A 19,826-nucleotide genomic window follows, 5' to 3' on the forward strand; every position below is an offset into this window, starting at 1 on the left:
AAGACGTTGTTTAAATAGTCTGAAAAAAATACATTAATTTCATGGCGGTTAAATTGGTAACAACACCAAACCTAGACACTTCTGCAATTTTAAATAATTATATGATATGATGGCGTTGTTCGTTTTATAAATTTAATATTTCACTTCTTATAGTAGAAGCTTATTATACTAGAGAAAAAAAGGCAAATTTTCAAAGCGTAACCGATATTAGAATGAAAATCCAAACGAAATCCTAGTTGCAATGGGGCCAAATGGGGAACTATTATTCAGTGTTATTTACTCTCTTAGTTCTTTTGGTGTTGAAGGAAAAATCTATGAGAAATTATATGTACTCGTAGAAGATAAACTTTTCTTGATGAAGAATTGAGATTAGTACTGAATAATTTCTAAATTGTTAGTGAATGAATAATAGCATCTCCATAGCGAAGTTGGAAGAAGTCCTGAGTTCGATTCTGTCTTGCTAGAAGCAATTTTTTCTGATGTGCTTTTTCAGTAGAAGGACGCAGGAATTAGCCAATCTCATATAGAGGTAACAGGAATTTTTTCTTCTATAACCTTGGTGTTTTTTTAGTCTAATTTTCATAGTACAGTGCAGAAGTTTGGATAATCATATATGTAACGTAAGTGAAACAGCTCGTCCAGGTTACAATTCGCATATATAATCGAAATGTATCGCAGCATTAAGAGATGACTCATTCAATTGACATAATCGACAGTCATTCTACTGAAACTAAACTCATTATTGTTTTCAAAGATGTTGATGTGCAATAATCCAGACAGAACAAAATACATACGTTTTAAATAAATTATAGGTGATAAAAGAAAAGAAAAAAGCTCTGCTTGATAAAATGAAGGCCGGAGAAAAGATCCCAGACAGCACCGTCGAGACTCAGATTGGTTTCATAAAAAAAAGACAAGCTTTTCTTGACCTACTTCTTGAAAGTCACTTGCGCAATGGAGACCTCACTGAAGAAGATATAAGAGAGGAAGTGGATACTTTCATGTTTGAAGTAAGTAAATGTATGTACTTTTCCTGTCTTATAATATTTAAACACTTTCTTTAATATTTCATTATGAAATATAATACCGTACTACAACATATACATCATAGACTCAACTGGATATTTGTATACTGTGAATAACATGTAGACTTCGAATGAGGTTTCATCATTGGATGCCTTATGAGTGGCGTAATTTGTTTGCGACATTATCAGCTGATGAAAATGTCAGAGTGCTATCTTGACCCAAGACAAGCACACGGAGCTAACACCGACGGACCAAACAATGCTCAGAAAGGTGATGACGAAATCTTGATAGTTGGATGTAGAACAATCAGAAGTTCACAGCGAAGATTAAACTGATGCTAAAAACATTTTACTGAAATCACTGACTTAGCACAAATAAAGATGTGTGCAAGTTTCTCTAAAATATATCGCTATTCCAAACTTATTTCAATGTATTGTCATTTGTATTGTTTGCTAGATCAGTGGTCTCCAAAGTGTGGTACGCGTACCCTAGGGGGTACACGAGTCGATACGTGGGGGTACGTCAAAAAAGTTTTATATTGATAGGACAAAAATTAAGTAATTAATTAAAGATAAAGAATATTACTTTCTTTCATCAATTAAACATATATCTAATATAGACAAAGACGTTATAAAGATCCTGTAAACTTAAATTTGCGAGTAGCGCACATTGGGCGACTTTGCACACATAATCGTCCGTGGCCAAGCTGTCATGTTTTTTAGAACTAGGGAATAAATCTCTTACTTCTTATCATTGCCATTGTTTGTAGAGCATCCTAGTGTTGATTAATTATTTGACTATTAGTAGTAAGTTTAACGATTTTTTAGTATATATTGTTTCTGTGCAATTCCAGCGCCTTTTTGTGCTTACTTTTACGTTTACACTAGAAATAGTGAATTAATATTATCAAAATTGCTTACATTTTTTAAAATGTGTTTGATATTATCAATAGTAAATGAATTATATTTAAATTTTACAAATTAACCCTCACGAAATGGATAAATGGTTAAAAAAATTTCTTCCAAAGAAACCGCGAATTGAAGATAATTATGATAGTACTTCTACATCAGACGAACAACAAGGAAAAGATAAGATTGATTCTTCTATTCAAACAAGTTCTTTATCAGTCAAATTAAGTGATAAAAACATTAATCTGAAACTTAATAATAAACCTTGCCCAAGAAAGCTCGAAATTATCAAGAATCCTACTTGAAATGGGGATTTACATCAACGATAGTCAACAATGAACCTCGTCCTACATGTGTATTGTGTCATGAGACGCTATGTAATGGAAGCATGAAACTATCAGTATTAATAAGACACTAAAAAACTAAACATCCTGAACATGAACACAAATCTTTGCAATTCTTTGAACGATGTTTGAAGACATGTAATTCTCAATCCAACAACTTAAAAAAATTCACTAAAATTAACGATAAATATTTGAAGGCATTTCTTGAGATTGCATTCTTAACTGCAAAAGACCAAAAGCCATACACCATTGGGGAAACCCTTGTACTCCCAACCGCCATAAAAATGGTAGAAATAATCCATGGAAAAGAATATGCAGATAAACTAAAATGTATTCCCTTATCAGCAAGCACTATTGGTAGACGTATAGAAATCATTGCAGATAATTTAACGAAGCAACGTATCTCAGTATCAGAAGCCATCAAACCAGAATGTCAAAAATTATGAAAGAAATGCAAGGCCATTGTTCACATTAAATATTGTAATAAATATGTTTGTAAGCTGTTAATAATAAAAATAATATGTAAAAATATCTAGCGTTTTTAATTATTATATGATGATGATACAAGGCATATTTCCTCGTTATAATACTTATTACAATAGATTTTTGCTCAATCAATTGGGGGTACGCGCTATTTATTTTTTCCGTCTTGGGGGTATGCGATCAAAAAAGTTTGGAGACCACTGTGCTAGATAAGAAGTTAAATGACTTTAACAGAATTTTACTGATTTTATACCGTCTTTAACCCAGACTAAAACATTGTGTGTTTTAGGGTCACGACACCACTGCTATGGGTATCAGTTGGGCTCTTTACAATATTGGACTTCTACCTGAGATACAAAAGAAAGTGCAAGAGGAACTGGACGATATCTTCGGCGACGACGTTGAAAGGTCGATAACTTCCGATGACTTGAGACAAATGAAGTACCTGGAATGCGTCCTAAAGGTAAGTTTCTTTTATTGCTGATAATTTTTTTAATAAACTACGCATTTCACTACGTAACTAAATATTTCAGATTCACAATATAGATATATAAAACGAAACATGCCTGAATAAGCATGATTAAAGTAATTTTTGATATTATTAATAAATGAAATTAATTAGTACTAATTTTAAAAGAAAGCCCGTGTAGTTCAGTGGAAGTGGCCTTTGCGCTCCTAAGCGCTAGGTCTCCCGAAGAAAGAGTTGTAAGTTAGATTCCAGTGGACTACTACTACTTCTTGGCATTACAATACCATTAGGACCTGGGTCTGTCCCAGGATAGCCTTCTATTCTTCACGATTCTGTACTTTGTTCCTCCTCCAATTCCTTACTCTCAATTTATTCAAATCATCCTCCACATCGTCAAGCCATCTCCTTTTGGTAGTCCTCTGGGGTCTAGATCCGCCCCATCCAAACACGAAGACCTTTTTCACTGCTCAGTCATCCCTTATTCGCTGAACATGTCCTACTCACCTCAGTCTTCTCACCTTGAATACTATAATACGCTCTATTTGCTGCAGATATTCTATTAGTAATTTCAACCAACACATCATTACTTTCTGTTATTACTGGACCCAAATATTTGAACTGCTGTACTCGTTCGAAGGTTTCTTCATCTACAGTGAAACTTTCCATGTTTCCAAATTTTCATCTCTGGCAACAATTAAGTATTTGGTTTTAGTTTCGTTTGTTTGTAGTCTCATTTTTTGTTGCCTCCTCCCTCATTTGTCTATAACCACTGAAGTTTCTCTCAATCCTTTCAAATACAGTCCACATCATCTGAAAAAGCTAAAAGCTGTAGACGTCTATTTATAATAGTTCCACCTCTGTTTATAATTACATTTTATATTACCCTTTCAAAGCATAGGTTGAAAAGAATTGTTGATAGTTGGTTTCCTTGTCGTAATCCTTTGGCTATCCTGAACTCTAGTGTGAGTGTCATTTTAACTAATCTTATCAATTTGAATGGGATTTGGAATTCCCTCATAAATAATTTTCTACATTCTACATTCCAAATCCTACCATTCATTTCGTTTATCTTGTTTTTAAATCCCAGAAAACGTCTTCAGCCACTTTGGTAATTTTATTCTTAATCCTTTCCTATTTTTTTTATCTATAGTCATATCATTGACATATTCGTCTTCTTTCTCTTCATTTATTTCTTCTCTCAATCTTTCAAGATATTTTGTCTGATTTTTCTATCTTTTAATTTTTTCACGTCGTATCTTGGTGTTCTCATTCCTCTACACATCCTTATTAATTTTTATTCTTTGTTTATATTTCATTCTTAACAAGTAATGACCCGTATTACAATCTCCGCTCCTCTAAAACGTCTTACATCAACCTTCATTTTAGAAATTATGGACTTTATAGCCGTGTTATAAAAAACTCTTTTAATTTCCCGACGTTTCGATCTTCATATTAAGATCGTCATCTGGAGCATATACAAATATACAGGACAAGCTGAGTTACATTACATTACAAACATTACATACTGCAAGAAAGGAAGTCTTACATCAACGATTCTGTTGCATGTCGTCTATCAATCATCACATGATCTATCTGATTTTCCGTTATTCCATCTGTCGATCTCAAGGTAACTTTATGTACTTTTTTATGTGGAAAACGGGTTGTACATATGATCATATTTTTGCCACTCTCAAAATCAGTCTCGTGCCATTTTCATTACTTCCTTCATGTGCACCATCTCTTCCAATTGTTGATCGGAAGGTCTCTTCCTTTCCTATTCATGCCTCCTAGAACCATTTTAATGTCATGTTTTGGACTGATCATATATCCTCTTCAATGATTCATAGAAGCTCACCTTGTCTTCTTCACAAGAGTCCTCGGGTTCATGCATGTGCACATGTAACTTTATTCACAGTACACAAAGCCGTTCATTAACCGCTCTAAAATCAAGAACCAAGTGTTTCAATTTTTTATCAACCAGAATGCCGTACCACAGGCTTTTTGATCCCCTCCACTGTAAAAAAATAGTATGTTCTAGTATCAAATATGCCACTTCCTTTCCATCGAACCTCCTGCAATGCTGTGATTCTCACTTTATATCTGTAGTTTTTCACACACTCTCCTCAATGATCCTATTCTGCTAAGGCTCAAAACATTCCCGCTTCCAAACGAATATTCATAATCCTTTTTCTGTTGACCAGGTCGTTTCCGTGAAGTCCGTCCGGTTAATTTCCCTTTTGACTTTCTTTACAAGTTAGTTTTTACAGGACAGTGTTCTTAGCCCTATGACCAACCTTACAAGAAGGAACCCGGCTCTACCAATGGTACTAAAGGAACTTTATCGCTTTTCATCGACCGGCTACAGAGTTAGTCGCTCTTTGACACCAGTAAGCCGGAATTTTCTCCCTGGAAGTCGGGGTGTTGTCTCATAAACTCAAGAAAATCGATCATAGAACTTACAATATTTTAGACAGTAACATAATGTATTAGGGTTAGGGACCACGAAATGGCGGCAGTTGTTAGCCATCTATTCATCGGATGCCACTTAAAATCAGTGATAGTCTTGAGCTAATTATCTCTGACTGGCTAACATTCCATGCATATCTGCACCTTTTTTTTTTTAAATCGTGGAACGATTTAAAAAAAAAAGGTGCAGATATGCATGGAATGTTAGGAGAATGAGAATATAATTGATGATATCATTACTAATCATAAACTAATTTCTCGTTTAAGAAATGATTCATACCATTCATTGAAACTGTTAGAATTTTATGTCAATTATGATTAACAATATACTTCTGGGATGTCAATATTAATCAAGTGCAGGATGGTCGTAATTAAACTTCTATATTCAGAGACTTATGTAGTTCGATCTAACAACTGGTAGGGAGATTTATCAAGACATGGGAAGGATTCCGCGAAAAAAATATTAGTTCCAAAAGTCGCTGACAGGGGAATATTATGGGGTTGTTTTTGCCCAGGAAGCGGAAAATTTGCATAAAATGAAGTTGAACACCTGTTTTTTCGGCATCATTAGAGTATAAAGTAAAGAGGAAACTTCACAAATACATTCGTATTAATAGTCGTGCGCCTCAACTTCATCTTATCGCGCGTTACTTGTAAACTTATTCTATGTTAATGACTGCAATGCAGCCGTTCTTCGAGAGTTTTATTTTTTTACATTGTAAAGCACTATATTCCCCCCTATCAGCGACTTTTTTATGGAATCCTTCTTACCATGTCTTGATTAGTCTTATCACCAAATTTAGTGACATTCTGTTGGATAGATCGAGCTATTATAAGACTCTGAATAGGGTAGTTTAATCATGGCTACCCTGTATATACAAAGAAGGAACAACTTTAGTAATTGAAAAGAAAAAGAAAATATTAGAAAGAAAACGGATTTAAATTTTGAAAAGAAGAAGCTATAGAAACGCTAAAGAAAAACTGTTATAATGCAGATAATTCTTTAAAAAAAGAACAGCAAATATGTGACAGCAATAACAGTGTGTAATTGAAAGCACAGCAAAGAAAATTCATACAGATTCATGGGAAAAGTGTATTAATAAAAGTGGAATATATATTTGAAAGATCAGAAATATCCTATTCGATATTAAGGGAATTAAATAATGGAGAGAGAGAGAGAGAGAGAGAGAGAGAGAGAGATGTAGCACAAATTCCTATAACACAAGAGACCAATGGATAGAACATTATACGAATTTATGGTATGACCAAATTTGTTACTAGAAAAATAATATAAAATTATTACAGATATACAAGCGGTTACACAGAATGTTTCATGTGCCATGTAATCAGTTTTATTTCTATTAATAATAACATATGCTAAATCTTATTTTACAATATCTGCAGTAGATGCGCAAACACACATTATTAATTGATTGTTACAGAACATTGAACAAGATGAACCGAACTGCGTATAGATGGCACCACGTGCAGTGACGTTAAGAGATGTTAACTGCTCAATACTAGCACAGAATAATTCAAATAATTCAGGAGACGGTTGATTAATGTGAATCTATAAGTATGTTTTTAAACATGCATTTTAAGTGACGTATCCACTAATAATTCTTTTACTGTGCAGGAGTCTCAAAGATTATATCCTTCAGTGCCTGTAATAGGACGGCAGCTTTGTGAAGACACAAAGATAGGTGAACAATATTTTATTAACAACTAATAATTGTTGATATATTTCACGAATCGTTGATCTTGATAAAGAGATGGATTTTAAATATATTTAGCTATGACGTATGTGTGGTATAAATATCCAATGAATATTAATTTTTTCAGCTGGGTACAATGTACCAAAGGGTACCAACTTCATGCTACTTATCTTCGCTCTACATCGCGACCCAGAAGTGTTTAAAAATCCAGAAATGTTCGATCCGGATCGGTTTCTTCCTGAAAACTGTGTAGGACGCAATCCATATGCATACGTTCCATTTTCTGCTGGACCAAGAAACTGCATCGGTAAGTATCCTCTCACTGCAAGTTCAGGGCTTCTCAGAGTCCTATTTCTCTTGGTGCAAAACACTATAAATTTCATAATTAATATTAAAATAAATATTAAGTCGTATTTGCGCTATTTTCAGACATTTTATTGAATATCTTGAATGAAAGATATTCAAAAGAACGTCTTGATGAAACATTTTGTTCTTCAGATATCTCTCCCCTCAATCACTCCTTCTGCAGGAGTAGTCGCAGTTCCATACGTCAGATTTTCACTGGTGTTTACCCTTTATGCTTGAAAATTAAAGCAAGATGAACTCGCTCCTTCACTGAGAGATCTGTCTTGGAGAACAGATCTCTTAGTGATGGTGAATTAATATTAGTCTCCAATATATTCTCAACAGAAATCCTCCTCATTCGCCTAAGGCGGGGGAAGGTTGCTATGAACCACTTATATTCTTGATGTTTTCTATACATTTCCTTTTAGCTCTTCCGTTTTGATGAATTTCAGGAAACCTTTTAGTAGACATTCTATACACTCCGTTTCCCTGTAAATTTGTTTTGTTGATTTTTGCCATTATTGAAATATTGCAGCGTAATATTTTTCTGATCTGATTAGTTTAAGATCCTAGTTGTTTTATATATTTTCGTAAAACACTTTTTTTCATAAACTTTCAATTCTGTTCAATAACCCAAATCTCTGAACCATAAAGGACTGTGAGGAGCACCATTAAGCTGTATACTTTGATAACTTCTTTTAACAGATGCGTATTTTACTATACATCACGTATATAGTAGACCACCAATATTTATTCCGTGTTTGATCGTTCGTTTCTTCCTAATTTAACTTGTCTGTGATCAACAAGCCTGAATTTTTAAACCTATTTCCAGTTAATTTCTTTCCACTTCTAAGTTACTAGTTTGCTAATTCTTCCAGCCAAAAGTTAAACAAACATGGTAAAAGCGGACATTCATGCACGACACTCTCTCAGTTGCTATTTCACAAGTTTCAGCTACTTCAAATTTTATTCTTCTTCTTTTCTTTAGCAACAATTGTTCCAACAGGAACTATCAGATCAGTCGAATCAAATCTCTCCCTTTCTTTCTATTCTCCAAAATTATTCCTTCATGAGCCGATTCCAGTTTTTTGTTCTAGATCTTATCTGGTCTCTCCATCTTTACCGTGGTGTTCCACTCAGTTTCTTGCCCTCAAATTTAAATCCATTCTTTCTGCTTGGTATTCTTTCTAAACTTACTCGCATTTGTATTTTTGTAATAGTAGGATGGGTTTGAGGGCAGATGGTCCAAGATTTTTTGTCCTTTTATAAGTTTGTCCAAGGGAACACTCGTCCGGTCGGACATTTTGTGCAATCTCAATTTGTCCCATAGGACATTTTGTGCAATCTCAATTTGTCCCATAGGACATTTTGTGCAATCTCAATTTGTCCTATATACCACTGTCTTATATATCACTATGTCCAACCTAGATTTTTTCTGAATGAAAACGCCAGAGTAATTCTGAGCCACTTGTTTTAATTTCTACAAGATATGTATGTGAGCATTTAATTATAACAAATCAAATAATGAAACAACAGAATTAATTCGAAAATTGATGTGAAACAGTATGTGAAAACAAGATAATGGATTTTTAAATCTGCGGTGTTTGAAGAATTTAGTCTTCCTCATTGACTTCCCCGGCTGGGTTCACCTTCATACGATAAGTGATTGACCACAGGTACGTGTTTAGTCTGTTTTCAGCCTTGTACTGAGGATATTGCTGTACTAGGGAGAAAACGCGTTCTTGGTTACGTAGGTACAGGCTATTCACAGGAGTCCTAATGTTTCTTTGACCTCCAGGAAGGCGCGTTATATCTTGTTCATTCTGCTTCTGTTCTTCCTTCAGAGAATCGACGAACCTCCAAAGTGATGGATGGTAAACCACCATTGACTTTAGGAATTTGTTATGCCAACCTTCTACAGAATTGTTGGTTCTCTGTGTCCCATTGATGACTAAATCATGGACATTCCATACCTCGGGTGGAAAGCGAGGGTTTTTAATCTCCCCTACGCCCTCGAGCTCGACGCCCTCTAATGTAAACACGTTGAACATACTGTATCATTCCTTCCAGGGCTTCTGAAACACTCTCTGCAATGTAGTCAAATACCTCGAGTACGTCGTCGATCGGCTCGAATGGCAAGCCGAACAGCATTGATGCTTCTTCACGTACAGGACTTCTTGCAACTTTATACTGCTGTGACAGACCCACACGGCATGAGAAAAGTTAAATAGACAAGTTTTTATATTTGTATTAAGAAATATCTCCCGTGCAGCATTCGTATTCGCCAGCTCGAAATCCATCATAACAGTACGTGGATTCACAATAATTCCTGCTTGTTTTGCAGTGTTGGCAACATGCTGGTATATTGAGCGATATGTAGTCTCAGTTTTTGCGTGAGTTAGAGCGTACACCTGAGGCATGACATGCTCTCGAAATATTCCATGCATAGTAAACAACTGAGCAAATTATTTCTCAGTTGTTTACTATGAAATCGGAGAAGATAATGTCACTCGCTCCAAGTAATCTTAGGTTCTCTGTTGTGGAAAAAAACAAGAACACGATTCTCGTGCTGTATACCAGAATCATAAAAAAAGAAATCTGTCATGATTTCACGTTAGTTGATATTCTTCCGGTATCTCAACGCCAACCAAACTTGCGGGAGTACGAGGCCTCGCAGTGTACTGCCATCTGTTGACTTGCCTCCGTAATCTATTCCTCTCCGGCAACATAGGTAATACTTCATCTTTCTGAACTTGTCCACCCTCACGTGTGAGGGTGGACCATGCACATTGTCTTGCGTCCTTCTCTTTAGATTATTTTTAACTTTCCTAACCTCTCCGTCCACGCCTGATTCATGTTGGTAATCGTCCTTGCCGTCTTTGTACACCACGATGTTGTCTAAACTGACAGTGTTGATGCACCTAGCATTGCAACTGTCACGAACCTCGCATCGCCAATAATGTCTGGTCTTCTTCTTGTTATAAGAGTGAAAATGATAACAATAATTTTGTAGATAAACCCTGTCATCATCAAAATTTATGCCATATTCAGCACTGCCAAATTTTAAGGATAAATTACAAAAAAATTTTTAACGTCAATTGACTATTATTAATGATTACTTATAACTCCTTGAACTAATATGAAGAATTAGACAAATAGGATTGGACGAATAACCTCAAACCCAGATGCTTTCAGGCCATTTCGTACAATTATTTTCAATTGGACGAAAGAGGCTTGAAATTGCCCTGAATCCTACGATTTCAGGGCAATTCGTCCAATCAAAATCTCGTCCATTCCCTAGATCACTTTTCTCGTCCAGTAGGACATTTCGTCCAATCTTATTCGAGAAAAGTAATCGAGGGAATGGACGCGATTTTGATTGGACGAATTGCGCTGAAACCGTAGGATGATAATGATATTTGTCATTTTTTTATTTTCTGTTTCTAAAATATATCTAAAATTTAAAATGTAAACAATTTGTTCCTACTTATTTAGTAAAATTTTTGCATAAACTCCATAAATCAGCAACAAAGTTTCGACCATAACTGTAGAACAAGCGGAACTTTTCTAACAGAAATGGTCCACTTAATCTTATTTTCATAAGTCACTTTAACAACGACGAATCAAACAGCTGTTAAGTGTTATCCATTTCAAAATTTCAGTCATCACCTAATTTACATTTCTTATCTTTCTATAGGCCAGAAGTTTGCCATGATGGAAGAAAAAACGGTTGTTGCTAATATTCTCCGTCGCTATAACCTTCATTCTCTTGACCAAAGAGACCAAATGCATGTTCTCATGGAACTAATCTTACGTAATAATACACCATTGAGAGTTCAATTCCAGGAACGAATCAGTTGACTCCTACAGAACAAGGATTGAAGAGTTGCCCTCCTGCAGAAATCTACTTATAATTTTTCATGTGTAAATTATGAATAATTTTCAGCGTCGAACTGAAGTAAAACATCTAGAATAGTTTTCTGATATATGAATTTGTATTGGGGGATTTCGATTTTTTGTCTACTCTGAGAGAGAGAGAGAGAGAACAGTTCTGTTTTTGTTTGTTTGTTTGCTGTTTCAGTATGTTTAAAGTATATTGTAATTAATGTGTACTTAAATGATTTCTAAACTTCATGTTTTTAAATTGTAAATTAATAAGATCATTGGACGGCTTAATGTTTTTAAATATTCCAGAACACACACACACACACACACACACACACACACACACACACACACACACACACACACACACACACACACACACACACACACACACACACACACACACACACACACACACACACACACACACACACACACACACACACACACACACACACACACACAGAGAGAGAGAGAGAGAGAGAGAGAGAGAGAAAGTGAGTTAATGACAAGAATTTAAAAATAGTTTAAAAATGCAATTTGATGGAAAAATGAGATAAAAATAGGATTACAACACTGTTTATGTAGTTGCTGATATATTGATGTCATTTGTCTATCCGTTTCGTTCTCTAACACAATTGAAATTCCTTCATTTTAGTCAATATGGGGATTATCAACCATATTGGTGTTGCTCCTGCAATCTTCTCTTTCACAGCAATAGTAATCCTCCCTGCTTAAACCAGCACAACAATCATACAGCCAGTAGATACAGATTTATTTTAAAAGTTGGAAGGAAAAACTTTCAAATTCGTTTCAATAAAATCATGTGAGTTATTGGAGTTCTCATATACACTGATTCGCGTCAAATTTAACCTAATTTCCTCTTCTTCAGGCTTTAACTCTTCTCCAGGAGACCCAAGAACATCAGTGCTATTCACGTGGTTCCACCATTAATTCTAATTGATTTAAAAGTGTTCTAGATTCATAATTTTGAAGATAAAACAGGAGCATCCAGAGATAATCTCACCCCAAGAATCAACCATTTCTAGTGATTGGCTTCCTATATTCCCAGCATTGAACAGGCTGGCATTCGCTTCTTCACATTCATGTGATATTATATGTTTCGTTATATTTTTATTTTTCAAATTTATCTCCCATAAAAATTTGGATTGTTATCATTAACTGCTAATTTAAAGCAGAGGACACTATTTTTATATTAATTCATTAATTTAATGTAAAAGAAATATCATCATCCTAATCTCCATATAAAGACGTAATTTTCTTCCATCATCCTGACGTCCTGGCTGGCCTACTGCTCATGTTTGTATGTCACATTATAGCTTTACTACCCCTCAATATCCTCCAACACTCCGATATATTCAATATTATCAAACCACTTCCTGTTACTGTTATATCAATGTGAACGTCCTGTAAATTGAAGAAATCAAAGTCATACTTAGTTTACAGTCTACCTATTATCCAATTTGCTATTTCTCGAATTATACATTAATTGATTACAGGCTAATTATTAATTACTGACTTAAGTACTTTGCAAATTGATTTGTCTAGAAGATTTCCAATGTGTCTTTTTTAATAATATAACTGCCCAATCTGAATTAAAAATAAACATTTCTCAATTTTTCTGCTTTACAATTTGGCAGGTAGGATATGTCATTAAAAATCAATATTTTGCTTATTTCATAGAGAAATCAAAAACGAAAACAATATCGACATTTTACTGTTGTTACGTCATGTGTGATAATTCTGAGCAAGTAGGATTAATATCAGCTCACCTTTTTGTCGTAAAAAAAGAGTTTAGCCCAAAAATATTTGAGTCATTAGTTCTACACTAACAGAAGTATGATTTACATTTTGTAGATACAGTTGAAGACATCATACCTATACAGTTTCTAAGACTTGCAGAGGATATAAAAGTGATGGCGACCTGCTGTATTTTCAGGAAAAAAAACTACCATTGTCGAACACTTCAGGATTCGGGAAGACTTCGGGGTTACAATTAAGTCCATAAATGAAGAAGAAGCAGGTGGTACCCCCAAAATGGTGCATTCATCCAAAAATATATTTCTATATTTAGAAAATATCTCAAGTATTGTTACTGGACGTAATATGCTGATTTCAAACAATGTGTTTTAAAAAATTTTAAATTACCAGATATTCACGTGATAAAGAGCTGGATATCTGGGTCAGCAGGAATGTCAATTTTTTTTTTTATGGAAGATCAAATTACAAAAATTCACTAGTGTATCAATCATCCCATGATAAGCTGTTATGGATATAATCCAAATAAAAGAGATAAGCTGATAAGAAAGGAACTTTGATAACAAGATGGGTGGAAAAGCTCGTTTGGTAGCTAACAAGTTAAACCCTTTCTTTAGAATTGCACTTTGAAACGAGCATTAATAAGAAAAGAAAATGAAAACCAGGTGGCAGAACAATCGTAGCCATCACATCTGATGAATGTGGTTTTATTAGCAGTCGATATGCAACAAATGATGCAGAAGAGGAAGTAGGATAGAATGATGACAAAATAGACGACTTAATAGAGAAGATTTAAAACAATCAGGACTTGAAAGAATATATATCTAGGATTTCAATCCGTAGTTGGAGAAGGAAAAAAACAAAAGAGCTGAACATTTTGGAATTGGTACTAGAAATGAAAGAAGTGTACAATGAGAAAGTAGGGAGACTTCACAAAATATCAAATTATTTCATAATAACGAAACAAAGATTTCGAAATTGAGTGATAGTTTGTGAAGCTTATCCTTGAGCAGGGTTGACATCAACCAATCATGTCTAAGTGCCTAAGACATGATTGGTTGATGTCTAAGATTTAAAAAAAAAGTCATGTCTAAGATTTAAACAGCTTACGAAACAACATATCAAGAAATGAGAATTTATGATACGAATAAATTTAGAAATGCAATCATAAAACGAATGTAAACTCTGATGTTGAAGAGAATAAAAAAATATAAGCAACTGGAACAAAATCCACGGAAAAATGTTGAGAATCAAAGAAACAATGCATGAAACAATAGAACAAAATTTAGCAAAGTAAAATGAGATTATAGAAAACGTTGGGTGGCAAACGAATCGATCTCAATTAATAGAAGATATACGACATGAAGATAGTACAAAAGCAGAAGTGATAAAATATTTAGGTAAAAGGATAAAATCTACACTGTTCGAACATATTAAATAAAGTTATATAAAATGGGAGCAGAGAGAGTCTTCGATTTCAATAATCCCTGTACCACGAAATAGTGCTAATAATAAATAATAATAATAATAATCCTCGAGACATTCAGATCTTAAATTATAGATAGTCTTATTCTCATTTGAATTAATGAAAAAACCTGATCTTCCTTGTGAGAAAAATACTGTCTTCGCGAGACCTAACATGCAGTTGAAGAACGGTGATGAAAATGCTTTTCTTTATAGACTGCATTCAAACCCACAACAACAAGACTCTGTTGAAACCGACTTAGCTACTGAGATCCCCCAAAAGATAATACTACAAATTATAAAAAATATAAAACGATTAGTATCATATCTTTCAAACATACTTCTCAAAAATAATACAAAAGATATAAAATTAAATAGATTAAAAAAAGCAACCAATGAGGAAAGGCTCCGATGAATAAAAGTAAACAGAAATATTATCAAGATAATGGAAAATAGAACAAAAAAATCGTCACCTTTCATTCAAAAATGAATTTTGAATTCATTGAATTCGCTGAGTGGAATGTTGCCAGTCAAGGAGGGCAACATTCCACTCAGCGAATTTGACCAAAAATTCAACACTTATGATCTTCAGCAATTGTGTTAAGCAAATAAAACTTTTTAAATAAGTGTTTTAAAAATTATTTTGAGTAATTACAGAATAAAAATTACAATTTAAAATTATTACTGTATATGATCACACAATATATTTAGAAAATGAACGAAAAATAGAAATACACAATAATAGAAAGGGAGGAACATTTCTAAACAGAATTCAGAATTAATGAAAGACGTACTTCAAACATGAAGGGATTTAAGACATTATAAAGAAAGGTTTCTTTGGATAATTTATAAAAAATTCAAAAGGTGCTTTTATCGCTTTTAACATCGAACTCTGTTCTTTTTTACTGATTGTTTTTTTGAGTTGTTTTCCTTTTCCTTTAGTAGCTGTTCTTTCTTTTCTTTGATTACCTTAAATTACAATTTTGCTATTTAGACAAAATTATTTCATGCAAACTGACATTTGGGTGAAATCTACAAAATCAAAATAAATCTTAAACATTTTAAGTAAAATAGTTTTATGTGTAATGTAATTTATAATTTTAAATATTAATGGTTCTTACTGTTTTAGGGGAATTATGTACGGAGTATGATAGTAAATAAAACTGCTCCCATACCACTTTCTAATCATTCTGTAAACGAAGTCTTGACTAATCCTACAAGCATATAGAAACAAAACACACAAATATCAAACATCATTCTTAACAGGTACGATTAGAACGATTAGAGCAGAAATAATCCGAATCTGCCAAACCGAAGGACAAGTATCTGAGTTATGTAAGCTCCAGTTTTCTTCATTAAAATCGTGTTCTTTCATAATTTTTGTATTGATCATAATTTTAGACTTAAACATATAGATTTTGGTTATTAAACTAAAGTGATTATTGAAAAAAAATCACGGGAAATTAATATCATCGTGTTATAAAATGATCTCTCTCTTAGGACAGCCAATTATTCTACGTAATGGAATTCGGATAATCACGTGACACAAACAAGGTTCGTAGTTCATCAGTTATTTCTGATAACCATTTTTGCATTTATAAACTCCTTCAGAACATTTATTTTTATTGGCCTTGGGAGAATATGTTTATTGAACATAACTCCGTCAGCGGGCGACATCCTACACAAACATCGTGAAAGGATAGTTGTGATCACTATAAACAGTGGAGAGAGCTAGAAATGAACACGCAAACGTATTTGTCCTATTTGTTTTCGTACATTAATGTCTGTGGAATTTTGGTGATACTTCTCTCCATCTTAATTTCAAGATGGATTTTCCAAAAGGGACGCGCTTTCTGGGTGATTTCGAAACTTCCTGGACCTATGACGAGGCCTGGACTATTAGGTCATATAACACGAATCTATCCAATATTTAAATATTCGCACTTGGTGAATCCTAATACTCGTAAGTAGAATCTGTTTTTCTCACCTTTGTATACAGTACTTTAAGTGTACTGCTAATATAATCTGTTTGTGTATTCTCTCTGAGATTTATGTAACTGGTTTTAGTGTGGTTTCATATGAAGTCCTTTTTTTGCCGCAATATATTTTGTCCATCGTGTCTGCAACGTTTGGAAACATTTATCAAACTTTTATATAGCAAACAATCTGACTGCTTGCTTTTTTGATTGCTTTACAGAAATTTAGGATTTCAAAATGCACCGAAACATGCTAACCAGCCGAAGAACACACTATACTACTTTCATATCCATAGTATCATCCGCATTAAACAACTACATCAAACACTCGCGATATGGCAAGATGACGAACCTCTGATAATTGATAATTGTTGTATTTTAAAATTCAGTTTCGTAAAACGTCCTGAATAATATTTGTTCAATCAGAAGAACTGATCTTTTATTATTTCTTTTAGTATCTTTATTTAAATGTAATCACAGTAACTAGCAAACTGCGTGAATATATAAGTATATTAAATAGTATATTTCAATTGATAATTGAAATATGACAGACGCAATAAAATGTTTTTATTTTTGGAACTTTAAGAAGTTATAAGAAGCATGCTATCTTACTGATATGCTACAAGTCCAAATTTCTATTACATGTGAGCACCTATAATCATAGTTAAAAAAACAACTTCCTAACAGAAACAGCTGATTATATTAGCGTTATTGCAACTCTAGCGATATGTAACATGAAAAAGTGACCTTTGCTCTTGTTTACAAGTTATTAATAAAAATTATTGGAAACATTTATTTCATTGGCTAGTTAATTTACGATACATAAAAAATCAATCATAACAATGTAATATACAAAACAGTCATATAACATATATATATATATATATATATATATATATATATATATATATATATATATATATATATATATATATATATATATATATATATATATATATATATATATACAGTATATATATAATATATATATATAAATATTAGATTTTATTTTTATTTTTATTTGTATTTTATATATAAAAGACCGTTCTTTAATTATAACATTTCGCAAACATACATCAAGTTCATATTTATTTTGAATTACGAAATTTAAAATTATAATTTTATAATCTTTTCAGGTTCTTTAGCAACAACAGGAAAAACAAGTTAGCTTCACATATTTTAATTTCAAATAATTAATCTAAAAAACTTTAAAAAGGAAATCCATTCTAATAAGCTAACTCAATGGTTTCCAAACCTTTGGATTCTCTGAGCTCTTGCTGAATTCAGATTTTCCCAAGGCGCCCTATGTCAAATTTCTAACAAGTACATTTTGCGAAATAGCGAATACTTTTTTTTTTTAATTAAAGGGTTAGGTAAAAATAAATAAAATACGTATTTAAGATCACAAAAAAAGTAACTGAACAAATTCAACTAATTATCATCAGTGGGATGGATGAGTCTGTTGATAACCGCACATTTTCTCAAATCTTGGAATCAAACTGGACACAGTCACTCTCATTTCCTTCTCCACATTGATTGTCGCGCGATACTTAGTTTTTATCCCAACGACCGCCGAAAATCCAGCTTCGTACAAATAAGTACTCGCAAATGGAATTAAAATTCTCTGAGCTTTTTCCCTCAGCAAGGGATCTTCATCTTTTACTGATATCGAAAATTCAGTTAATTCCATGCTGCTAAATTTTGTTTTCAACGTATTGTCGCAAGACAACTCAATAAGATTCTCTTCTTTTGCAGCAGTAAATTCAGATGGAGCACTGGTATTAAATGGATCTTGAATCCATGCAAATTTATCGATATTATCATTTTGAAAATATTTCTTAAACCAGGTGATAAGCTGTGATAAGTGTTCTTCAAAAATGGGTTTCACACCTCGAGAGAAATCAACTCCATTGGAGGTCAAAAACTGTTGCAACAAGGGGAAACATTCTTTGCCTCTGTCTTCATTCATTTTTCTTTTCCATAGTTTTATTTTTTTTTATAAAAGCTGAAATTTTCTCAATCGACTTTAAAAGGTGCATGTTGCATCCCTGCAGGGAGAGATTCAGAGCATTCATCTTATCAAAAATATCACATAAATATGCTAGTTTTACCAAAAAATCTTCATTCACAAAATTTCCGGTATACTTGTGGTCTTCCTCTTGAAGAAAAATATAAATGTCCTGTCGCAGTTCAAACGTACAAGACAAAACATTACCACGAGAGAGTAATCGCGAAGTGCTGTAGTACAACAACGATGAATGCTCGGATCCCATATCTTCACATAGTTTTTTGAAAAACCTGCCTTCAACGACCGGGTTTTTATATAAAGTTTACTACATTCACTGCATATTCTAAAACCTAGTTCAATGTAGGACTCAGATATTTTGACGCGAGTGCTTCCCTGTGAATAACACAATGGGTCCACAGTGCATCAGGGGCTTTGCTTCGAATAAGTGCCTGAAATCCTCCATAACAGCTGGACATAGAATGAGCACCATCATTACAGACACCAACGCACTTAGTACACTTCAAATTATTTCCGGATATAAAAGTATCAAGGATCTCTAACAAGTCTTGAGCCTTAGCACCAGCAGTGATATTTACAAAAGAGAAGGTCTTCTACAATGTTATTACCATCTATAAACCGTACATAGCAAATCAAGTGAGCATCATTATTATGATGTGTGGCTTCATCCAGCTGCAACCCAAATTCCTTCACTTTTATTTTTTCAATTAATTGATCATTGAGGTAATCCACTATGTACTGTATTCTGCGACTGATGGTGCTATTGGACAAAGGCACTTTTGAAAGCAGCTTCCCAGTAGACTCACCGATCATAATGTTCACCATGTTTACAGCAGCCGGTAGAATGAGTTCTTCTGCGATGGTATGAGGCTTCTTATATTTTGCGATTCTATGTGCCACCTTGTAAGATGCTAGCAAAGCATTGCTTAGTATTGACTCC

At 33.6% G+C, this 19,826-nt stretch overlaps 2 protein-coding genes across 3 annotated transcripts in view; both read left to right on the forward strand.

Moving 5' to 3' along the window:
• The window catches only part of LOC150099564 (cytochrome P450 4C1-like), a 31,187-nt gene extending 19,433 nt beyond the window's left edge, over nucleotides 1–11,754 (forward strand). For both annotated transcript variants that reach the window (XM_090404493.1, XM_090404494.1), the window contains exons 7-11: nucleotides 813–1,010; nucleotides 3,051–3,224; nucleotides 7,333–7,399; nucleotides 7,539–7,718; nucleotides 11,454–11,754. In XM_090404493.1, the coding sequence (XP_090260619.1) occupies nucleotides 813–1,010; nucleotides 3,051–3,224; nucleotides 7,333–7,399; nucleotides 7,539–7,718; nucleotides 11,454–11,617 (783 nt within the window). In that variant the 3' untranslated portion in view covers nucleotides 11,618–11,754. The remainder of the gene's footprint in view (nucleotides 1–812; nucleotides 1,011–3,050; nucleotides 3,225–7,332; nucleotides 7,400–7,538; nucleotides 7,719–11,453) is intronic.
• Nucleotides 11,755–12,079: 325 nt separating this feature from the next.
• The window catches only part of LOC150099565 (cytochrome P450 4C1-like), a 38,358-nt gene continuing 30,611 nt past the window's right edge, over nucleotides 12,080–19,826 (forward strand). Inside the window, exon 1 of the mRNA XM_090404495.1 lies at nucleotides 12,080–16,847. Coding sequence (XP_090260621.1) covers nucleotides 16,622–16,847 — 226 coding nt within the window. The 5' untranslated portion in view covers nucleotides 12,080–16,621. The remainder of the gene's footprint in view (nucleotides 16,848–19,826) is intronic.

Source organism: Typopeltis vanoorti, chromosome 14 (genome assembly GCF_054136105.1).
Source record: "Typopeltis vanoorti isolate ZY-2024b chromosome 14, IOZ_Tvanoo_1.0, whole genome shotgun sequence".
Classification (NCBI taxonomy): Eukaryota; Metazoa; Arthropoda; class Arachnida; order Uropygi; family Thelyphonidae; genus Typopeltis; species Typopeltis vanoorti.